Source organism: Amaranthus tricolor, chromosome 7 (genome assembly GCF_026212465.1).
Source record: "Amaranthus tricolor cultivar Red isolate AtriRed21 chromosome 7, ASM2621246v1, whole genome shotgun sequence".
Taxonomy (NCBI): Eukaryota; Viridiplantae; Streptophyta; class Magnoliopsida; order Caryophyllales; family Amaranthaceae; genus Amaranthus; species Amaranthus tricolor.
Genome location: NC_080053.1, coordinates 18102245 through 18113850, shown reverse-complemented (window position 1 = coordinate 18113850; position 11606 = coordinate 18102245). Strand labels below are relative to the sequence as shown.

General features: G+C 34.0%; 2 protein-coding genes across 2 annotated transcripts; both read left to right on the top strand.

The window, feature by feature from the left end:
* Positions 1–1727: 1727 nt before the first annotated feature.
* On the top strand, positions 1728–3485 carry LOC130817883 (photosystem I reaction center subunit XI, chloroplastic). The gene is made up of 2 exons (XM_057683847.1): positions 1728–2150; positions 2854–3485. Exons 1-2 carry the CDS (start codon positions 1995–1997, stop codon positions 3343–3345), a joined length of 648 nt encoding a protein of 215 aa, XP_057539830.1. The 5' UTR covers positions 1728–1994; the 3' UTR covers positions 3346–3485.
* A 4846-nt stretch (positions 3486–8331) lies between these two features.
* LOC130818575 (uncharacterized) lies at positions 8332–9810 on the top strand. The gene is made up of 5 exons (XM_057684739.1): positions 8332–8374; positions 8495–8712; positions 8812–8898; positions 8971–9464; positions 9615–9810. Exons 1-5 carry the CDS (start codon positions 8332–8334, stop codon positions 9808–9810), a joined length of 1038 nt encoding a protein of 345 aa, XP_057540722.1.
* The last annotated feature ends 1796 nt before the right edge of the window (positions 9811–11606 follow it).

Here is an 11606-nt window from a genome sequence, read left to right as displayed (position 1 = left end):
TTAATGTTCCTCATTTACATTAAAAACCCATAATACCACTTTCTTTCCTACCCTTAGGTTCCCACTTTTGACTCTCCTTAAAATCCGTGATAAATCAAATGGGACTCTTAAGGTGAATAGGAGGGAGTATGTTTTAGGAAGTTAAGATCTTTTTAATATTTAGGATATTAAGGTTATTTTGTTTTTTATTATTTAGGTTTAGGTTAATATTTTGTTTCTTTTTCTTAGTCCTAATTTCATGTATAAATAGAGGTGTTCCTCTTATTGATAAATTAATACAAATCTAGTATTCAACAGACTAAACCCAAACTGAATTCCGCATTGTAATTTTCTACATGGTATGAGCGCCGTAAGGTTTTCTTGTACGGAAAAACTATATCGGTATTTTATCATTGATCATAATCAACCAAAATCGATTCAAACAAATACCAAATCGAAACAAAACCAATCAAACAAAACCAAAACCAAAACTATGATTTCTATGGCTCAAATGGAAAATTTGTTCCAACTTATCCAAAAATACAACAAAAAAATTCATACTTGGTTAGAAATTTCAGAAAAATTAAATTTCAAAAATTACACCAAGTGGTGTAAAGAAATTTAAACTGAAATTGATGATCGAGGGCGACTCAATCATATCATTGTCGCCCCTCCTACCTCCAGAGATCAACAATGCATTCAAAGTGATAAATTGGTGATCTCTTGGATCCTTGCAAGTATTGAACCCATCATTAATTATTGTGTTCTTGACTATACTACTACTGCCAATGAATTGCGGACTTGAATTCACACCTTTCTTGGGCCAATTTTGCTATCCCCGTGAATGACCCCATCCATTGTGAGGTCCCGAGGGGGAGATATATTGGAGATAACATAGAAGAATAAGAAAACCCAAAAATCATAAATAATAAAACCCAAAACCAAAATCAAGAAACTCCGGTGAATGACCAAGGTTCCGGTGATCAAATCCGGGAACCTACCAGTGGTCCGAAGACCTTGTTTCTCAAGCCCAGCCAAGGGTCTCGTGAGAGTAACGAAGATGAATCCAATACAAGGGAAAAAGAAGACAACTCAAGCTCTTATGTTGAACAAAAAAAATTAAGCTTAGAAGAGAGAAAACTCAAAGGTGAAAAACCAGGAAGTAGAAGTTAGAGTCAGAAAGAGTATTGAAAAAAAAGGGTGGGAGTGTTAGGATGATTTGTTAACCTCACAAATAACCGTTATGTACTAAGACTTTCTTTCATAAGACATATATTTATATTGTTTTGTTTGGTTGACTTAATATATTGTTCAATACTTTCATGAAGTAGCTCTAGTACTATGTATTCCACTAACTTAAATTAATGTGTTCTCTTGATTGTGCGCGTAGACCTTAAATTGTATTAGAGCTCTAAAATTAAATAATTTAGTGTCCGGGTTGTTTCATTTATAGTATATTTCTTTATTCAATCATGGACTCCCAAGTACTCATAACAAAAAAATGCAAAAATAATGGAAATATGTGGTATGTTACCGGCTACATAATAATTTTTGACACTATTTATCGTCAAACATATTTTATATATTGCGGTTAATCCGTAAGAAAAAATATAGTCAAGTAGGATTTTGTTTGAATCGTTTAATCGCATACTTTCGTAATATTAAGTTTTTATAATTTTTAAATGTGTATATTTCAACATATAAATTATCAAAATAGCACATTAGATTACGTAAAAAGTCAATTGTAGCAAGCATAGTGGAACGGAAGAACTATTTGGAATATCTATTTGTGAAGATGAGATTGGATAAGGTAGGATCCACCACTCATGAGTCACCCAATAAGAAATCAAGGCAATTAACCCACAACCATGAAATCCTAGTTCCAAGGATAACCTGTCTTTAGCTTTCTCTCACTCCAAATCTTTAACTTACTATTATTAGTTGCAACATTCTTCTACTACGCTGATCTCAAATTATTTTTACATTTGTGAATAGAATCATTAAGGGGGCTAAAAATGGCTGCTACAACATCACCAATGGCTAGCCAATTAAAGAGTGGTTTTACAACTAGATCTCTTGTCATTCCTAAGGGTATTTCTGGCCCTGCCTTGAGAGGTTCCCCTACTTTTAGGAGGACTCCTTTTATTATCAAGGCTGTTCAATCCGAAAAGGTATATATTAATTGTTATTTGATTTTTCTTGATATTCTTTTTTTTTTTTTGAGTTTTTAACGATTAAGATTAACTGATATTATATTATTTACATGGTGTCTAAATTTTACTTAGTAGATTGATCTTATATTGTTTAATATTGTTATTATGTTTAAAGCACGTATTTTAATATCGTTATTTTACGAATGAAGTTTTGATGTTGTTATTTGACGTGTATCATCTCAAAATAAGACATATATTAACTAATAGTCTAGGATTTTATTTTGTGATACGTGATAATTGAATTGAATTGAATTTATTATCAATTTAGGCCTAAATTTACGGAATAAAATTGTTTTAATGTGAAGAGAAAACAACCTTCAAAAGAATTGTTTAGTTAGATAGCTAGATATGTTTGGAATAATTCGTTTGTAACAATATGCATTATATTGACGGTTCGAGTAAATTGATACTTAAAGTTAACTGTTGTTTAAGTTTAAGATAAAATATATGTTAGAAATTCTTTCTGCTTTTATATTATTTAATTTAATTAGATAAAGGGTTTTGAATGGAAAATCAAGATGTTAAAAAAGTTGTTATACCCTAAATTTTCTAGGTAAATTATATGTTGGATTATTTATAGAACATTACATTTAAGTAGCTCTGTTAAACAAGTAAAAGTAACAATATTGCCGTTTGTTTGTTTGTTGTTGAACTTTGATAGAGAAATTATCAAGTAGTTCAACCACTAAACGGAGACCCATTCATTGGTGGGCTTGAAACCCCAGTTACATCAAGCCCATTGGTAGCATGGTACCTTTCCAACCTTCCAGGCTACAGGACAGCAGTCAACCCACTTCTACGAGGAGTCGAAGTTGGGTTAGCCCATGGGTACCTTCTAGTAGGCCCATTTGTAATGACAGGCCCATTAAGAAACACAGAGTACAAAGGAATAGCAGGAAGCTTGGGTGCAGCAGGACTTGTAATAATCCTAAGCATATGCTTAACTATGTACGGAATTGCAACCTTCAAGGAAGGAGAACCGTCAATCGCTCCGTCTTTGACGTTGACTGGTCGGAAGAAGGTGGCTGATCAGCTTCAAACCGCTGATGGGTGGGCTAAGTTCACTGGTGGATTTTTCTTTGGTGGTATTTCTGGTGTTATTTGGGCTTACTTTCTTTTGTACGTTCTTGACCTTCCTTACGTCTTCAAGTGATTGAGTACGTGTTTTGGGTTCATGAATTATATGTTTTTGTGTTTGTAAGGACCTAAACTTATATTCTGATCTGACGATGGAACAAGATTGTTGTATATTCAAGGAAATACTTTATTTATCTTCTCTATGCTCTTTTACTATATTAATTATTTATTATATTAACTAGTTTTTTTAAAGTTAAATTATGTTTGTTTTTTAAAATTGTTCATAAAAGAAATGTTTACGGAAATTAAGAAAAATAGTTATATAACTATTAGTAAAAATATTAGTAAAAAGATAAAGAGAAAGGGGAGATCTAGAGGGAGAAAGACTAACAACGCAAGCAGGACACCGATCAAGGTCTCCCTGAAAAAGAAGGACTTGCGGTTATAATAGCAATATTAGCCATTTGAGGTTAACTTCTTAAATATATAAATTTGTTTTGTCTATTTTAATTCAGCAATTATATTCAGCATACTATAAAAGCTACATTTTCCTAAATGTTTATATCGACTATTACATTTGAATGGACAAATTTAAACTTGATTAGAATTAAGCTCGATACTAGTAAGGCATAATAAAATATTATTATATAGCTCTCATCTAAATTTAGATTTAAACAAAAATTAGAGATTTAAACAAGTTTATATAGAAAATGAAATACTTTCTCCAATTCAGTGTAAATATCATGTTTGTTTTTTCCACATTTATCAATACACTAATTCAATTCATAACATCTCTAATTGTGCATAACTAAAATTTATAAAAAAGTTGATATTAATAATCTTAACATTGATTCGAATCAAATTTATAAAAAAGTTGATATTAATAATCTTAACATTGATTCGAATCAAATAAGATCGTACTTGACTATATTTAAACATTTAAATTAAAAATTATATACAAATTAAAAGCAAAATGTAAATAGTGTTTAACAACTAAATTAGACATTAACTCTGAATCCACGGAAATACAGTATTTCATTAAATATTTCCTTTGTCCATTCAGTTCACTATACTTCTTACTTCCATGTAACTATACAACAACCATTGACTGATTCACATAAAATTCATTTGAGCAATCCTGATTCCAGGATCCAGGATCCAGCACAAGATCCAACAAGCATCTGAACTGGTTCCACCATTATTCCACAATTAACAGATTTCTCACTTCATATCATATATAGATTTGAAGAACTTCTATTCTTTACATGCTAAAATTTTAAAACCCTCAAGTAGAGAAAGAAAGGAAAAATTATTGGATGAGCTATGGCTATGGGGGCTAAATGGTTAGCATACTAATACAAAAAAGTGCTGGTGAAAACTTCAGTTCTGTTCTATAGTGGAGGATAGAAGTATGACGATAGTGAGAATCCCAAAAAGAGGAAGCCACCAACCGTGGCCACTGTGCGTTGCGAGATCTTGGACGCCAACATGCTTCCTCCCACTACGGCCAATGATGTACAGACGGTATGCCCAAATGTGGCCCCCATGCAAACACCCAACGCGTTTTTGTGTGTTGCCCAGCTGTGCCATCATAAACATAAATTTCAGTGGTCAATCAAAATGCTGCAAATCAAAACCCAAGATCAAAAGAGTACCAAAGTGATAGAATTATAGATCAACACCATAAAGCTTTACCATTCGCATGTTCCAGCTTTACTGGTTTTGAAGAAAAATATGATAAAATGAAAAAAAAATAAAAAATCATTCAATATATGAAAACAACCAAACCCCAGGATGCAACGAGTATAATGCAGAATAGGAGTGGGTGAGGTGTGAGCGGCCCTCAGATGATGACTTCCATTGTCCACAATAGTGAAACATGGAATGTAACTATGCAATTAGAGGTGTTCATTCGGTTGATCGGGTCGGTTTCGGACCGGTGTTATTCGGTTCGATTGCATTTCGGATCGGTTATTTTTCGGCTGTGTGTTACAACGGGTCACACTCGGGTCGAATCGGTTAGTCACAGTTCGGTTAGAGATCGGTTATTCAAGCTATCGGGTTAGAGCCTATGCATGCTAGGATAAACACAATGCTTGCCTGTTTGACATAAGTATGAAGTCTCTGACGTGTATTGGTTGTTCTTTTGAACCTGCTACGTGTTGTCATACGACGTACAGTAGGTTGATTGCAGGTGGGGGCTGGAGTGAGGACTCAGCTTAGAACCCGTAAACATCAAGACTAAGATATATTTTTTAATAAGTTTATGAGTCGAAATAACTCGGTTTATGTAACGAAAGTTTATGACGTTTTTCTTTTTATTTCGTACAACTTTTTAGCTAGTCTAGAGGCCGGTAGGCTCTCGAGTTGTATGTAAAGACTTCCGCTGACTTTTTTTTCTTTGTTTGGCGTTGTTTCTTGCGTTGACCATATTCCTTTATCGTTGGAACGTTGACGATCCGAGTGAAAAAAAAGAATTTTTTTTTTTGTGTCCGTTTGTGAACCGAGATCATGTTTCATATGATTTTCCAGGTCACTTAAACCGGGCCGTTATAATTGGTATCAGAGCCAACGTTCCCTAGGAGCTAAAGGAATATCAGACCTTAGGAAAGAGAGCTGGGGAATGGTCGAATGTGTTAAAAAAAAAAAAGTTGAATGTTTTTGTTGTGATGTAGCTGGTTCTGGACCATTAAGATTATATAGTGTTTTAGGTGTCCTCAGTTATCAATTTTCTTACTTGATTCCTTTTCGTTATGTGTATATGTTCAAGAATATGAATAAGGAAAAAACACCTATGGACTCACACACCCCCAGTGAAGCGAGGGAGGTACCAATGTTTGACCCAGAGACTGCCTGGAGAGAAGTCTCCAATGCTGATATATGGAAACTAAGAAGTGGTGAAAGTATTCGAGATTATAGGGAGAGGATGCTTATGGTTAAGACAAAAGCTGATAGAGTATGTTATGATTTAGATTTGGACCTAAATAGGTTACACCGTTTGTCTGAATCTAGGAAAAGTGTAGAACCTGAGAAGAAGGGCGAGCCTCCAATATCGGACGGCACCGATGTGACCATGGAACCGTTGAGGGAGCGGGTCCTGCCTGATCCCCCACTAGTAGAAACCGAGGCTCAGTCGGAGAGTGATGTTGAAATGTGGGAGCCTAATCGGGAACCACCTACTTATATAGAGATTTCCAGCGATGATGAGAGAGAGAACTAGGGATCGCATTACGACTTATATGGCTTTGAGGTTGGGTTTGATAGGGGGTGGACAGATGAGGAAGATCCTGAAGAGAAGGTGGATGATTTACGAATAAGTAGCCCCAGAGATAGTAGTAGTGAATTGGAAAAATCGTACTCGAATTCCAGCTCCGATTCTGGAGAAGACGGAGATGATGAGGACTTCGACATAGCAAGTTACGATGAGGGTGCTGAAACTTGGGATGCTTGGCACTAAATGTTCTTTTTGCTTTCGCATCTTTCTTTGAATTATTTTCAAGTTGTATCTTCTAAAACAAATAAATAATAAAGTAATAATGTAAACCCTTGCATGAGGCAATTTTGGTGTATCAAAGGATATCTATAAAATATTGAAGTGTGTTTCCTGTTTCTTTTGGTGTTATTAGTTTATGCATTACATACGTAATTTCCTTTTTAAGTATTTCGGATTGGAAAAAAAGAAAAAAAAGAATAATAATAATAATAATAATACTTATATATATATACATACATATATATATATATATATATATATATATATATATATATATATATATATATATATATATATATGTATATATATACATATATATATATATATATATATATATATATATATACATATATATATATATATATATATATATATATATATATATATATATACATATATATATATATATATATACATATATATATATATATATATACATATATATATATATATATATATATATACATATATATATATATATATATATATATATATATATATATATATATATATATACATATATATATATATATATATATATATATATATATATATATATATATATATATACATATATATATATATATATATATATATATATATATATATATATATATATATATATATATATATATATATATATACATATATATATATATATATATATATACATATATATATATATATATATACATATATATATATATATATATATATATATATATACATATATATATATATATATATATATATATATATATATATATATATATATATATATATACATATATATATATATATATACATATATATATATATATATATATATATACATATATACATATCTATATATACATATATATATATATACATACATATATACATATATATATATATACATATATATACATATATATATATATATATATATATATATATATATATATATATATGTATATATATATATATATATACATATATATATATATATATATATATATATATATATACATATATATATATATATATATATATATATATATATATATATATATATATATATATATATACATATATATATATATATATATATATATATATATATATATATATATATATATATATATACATATATATATATACATATATATATATATATATATATACATATATATATATATATACATATATATATATATATATATACATATATATATATATATATATACATATATATATATATATATATACATATATATATATATATATACATATATATATATATATATATATATATATATATATATATATATATATATATATATATATATGAACAAATAAGTAAACGACTGTTAAATATTTTAAGCAAAACCTTGTTCTTTCTCCAAAGGTTTCGAATCTTAGGATATTCTTTGATTTGAACCTTTCTTTCGCTTGCAGAAGATGCCTCCAATTTCTAGGAAGAGACTGTCTAGAAATGATGCTAGCCGTACGCTAAGAAATCTGGTGAAAGCGTTATCAAATGTAAACGCACCCTGAGAGAGGTCTGTGTCGGAATTAGCGTCTGAAATGAGCAAACGGATTAGTCAGAGCAAACCCTCGACTTTCGATGGTAAGGGGGAACCGTCAGAACTGGAACTTTGGTTAAGAGAATTTGACAAACTTTTCGATGTAGTAGAGTGCCCAGAAGAATTGAAAGTCAATCAAGCTGCCTTTTATTTGGTTGGAGAAGCCGACTACTGGTGGACAAACAATAGTTCGGGGTTGTTAGAGCAGGCTGAGGGGGATTTTGGTTGGGATTTGTTTAAAAGGGCCATGCAAGAGAAATTTTATCCGCTGCATGTAAGGAAAGATAAATCGAACGAGTTTGCGCGATTAGAGATGGGTGGTATGACTGTTGATGAATATTACCACAAATTTATGGAGTACCTCAAGTATTGTCCTGATGACGTACCCACTGAGGAGAAAAAGATGCAACGCTTTGAGCTAGGTTTATCTTTCGACATTCAAAAACATATTGAAAGTGACCAATATAACACACTGGAACAGATGTATAGGCGAGCGTCTCAAATAGGGAATATTTTGAGGAAGGAGAAGGAAAAAGAGAAGGATAATGTTCCTGAGAAGAGGAAAGAAGTTTCTGGCCAGACATTGGAGAATCTGTCGGGCTTTTATCAGAAGAAAACAAGAAATTTCGGAAATTTTTAGGGAGGCGGGTCTAATACGACTTCAGGGTTTAGGAGTGACGCGAAGCCTGCTAAGCCATTACTGGACCGAGATGGCAATGAAAGAAAGTATTTCTGTAGAAGGTGCAAGAGAAATCATCCGGGAAAAGATTGTGACGGGAATTTGATCGAGTGTAACTTTTGCCACAAAAGGGGATATAGAGAGTTGGAATGCTACATAAAGAAAGGGGGTGGAAGTCAACATCCGAGTGGACAACACCGGCAACATAATTTAAACAACGCCGGTAGTCAAGCCAGTCAGCAGTACGGGAACGGAAATCGTGGTAATGCTGGTCAGAGGTTCCAGCGACCTTTTTATGGGGGACAAGGCCGGGTAGATGGAAACCGGGTTGAAGGGTCAGAAATGCATCGCGGGGGAAATCAAGTGGGAGGAAATAATGTACAGCCGGAGAGTGGAAAGGTATCTGCGGCCAGTGCAAGAGAAGCTGACCAGGCGACGGATGTGGTTACAGGTACGTTCGCCATTCATTCTATAGCTGTGAATGTATTATTTGATTCGGGAGCTACATGTTCATTTCTTGCAAAGAGTAAAGTAAACGAATTGAATTTGGGAACCTTTGAAAAAGTTTCTTATACGGTGGCTGTTCCATCGGGAAAATTGTACAGTTGTGAAAAACTGTATAGGGATGTACCCTTAAGGATAGGAAAAGTTGTCTTTCCTAGCGACTTGTATATGATAGATATGGAAGGTTTAGAGGTAATTTTGGGGATGGATTGGCTAGGAAGGTATAACGCCACTATTGAATGCAGAGAGCAGAGAGCAGAGAGTTTTGTTGGAAGGACCACGAGAGGAAAGCGTTAGATATAGGAAGTTTCCCAGGGGGCCCAGGACGAATTTGGTGTCGACCTTAGAGTTGCAAAGGCTTGTGAGGCAAGGACACCCTTTGTACTTATGTCATATCAGCCAGGGGGGAAAGAAAGAGGAGGATCCCAAGGATATTGCTGTAGTGAATGAATTTTTGGATGTTTTTCCTGACGAGATTCCCGGAATGCCACCTCAACGGGAAATTGACTTCACGATTGACTTGGTACCTGGGACTGGACCGATTTATAAGGCCCCTTATCGTATGGCTCCGAAGGAGATGGAGGAATTAAAGTCCCAGCTTGAAGAATTGTTGGATAAGGGTTATATTCGACCTAGTGTTTCACCTTGGGGCGCTCCAGTTCTGTTCGTGAGAAAGAAAGATGGTAGTTTGAGGTTATGCATTGACTACAGAGAGTTAAACAAGGTAACAGTTAAGAATAAATACCCGTTGCCCCGGATAGATGACTTATTTGATCAATTGAGAAGAGCCGGGATCTTTTCAAAGATTGACTTAAGATCGGGTTATCATCAGCTAAGAATAGCTGAAGGGGATATACATCCAACCGCTTTCAGAACACGTTATGGACATTATAAGTTCACCGTGATGCCGTTTGGGTTGACAAATGCTCCAGCTGCATTCATGTGCTTAATGAACCAAGTGTTTAGTGCGTACTTGGATAAATTTGTCGTTATCTTTATTGATGACATATTGGTCTATTCGAAGGACCGAAATGAATATCAGAAACATCTACGATTTGTCCTGCAAACCCTGCAAGAAAACAAGTTGTACGCAAAATTGTCAAAGTGTGAATTTTGGTTGGAAAAGGTATCATTTTTGGGTCATTTTGTTTCTAAGGAAGGTATTTCGGTGGATCCGGTGAAGGTAGAGGCAGTTGAAGTTGGTCGTCACCCAAGAACGTCACCGAGGTACGAAGTTTCTTAGGCTTGGCCGGGTATTACCGTCGTTTTGTTAAGGATTTCTCGCGTATTGCTCGGGCCCATGACTTCGTTAATGAAGAAAGAGAAGAAGTTCGAATGGACTGATGAATGCGAACAGGCCTTCATGACTTTGAAGGAAAAGTTAACTACGGCCCCTGTTCTTACTCTACCTGACCCTAAGATGGATTATACTGTATACAGTGACGCATCGAAGAAAGGGTTGGGTTGTGTGCTGATGCAGGACGGTAAGATGATTGCTTACGCATCACGACAACTGAAAGTACATGAAGTTAATTACCCTACCCATGATCTGGAGTTAGCCGCTATAGTTTTTGCTCTCAAGATATGGCGGCATTACTTGTATGGCGTTAAGTGTAGGATCTACACTGATCATCAGAGTCTGAAATATCTCTATACACAACCTGACTTAAACATGCGACAACGTCGGTGGTTAGAGTTGATGACAGATTATGACCTGGAGTTCATATATCATGAGGGACGAGCGAACTTGGTGGCCGATGCTTTGAGTAGGAAGTCTAGTCACTCGCTGTCTGCCTTGGACAGAGTTAAAGAGTTGCATCGGGATTTCGCTAGACTGAACTTGGAAGTGGTACGTAAAGGGGAACTACAGAGATGTCTGAATGCCTTGGCTATTCGACCTTCGTTCTTTGAAGAAATTTTGAATTCCCAAGGTTAAGACCCGAAACTGTTGAAGTTAAAGGAGCAGGCACGGGAAGGAACAACGGAGGGATTCCTTGTCCATGATGATGGAAGCTTAAGGTTCAAAGGTCGTTGGTGTTTACCGACGGGGGAGGAATCTTTGAAGGAACGTATCCTGGATGAAGCGCTTTGTA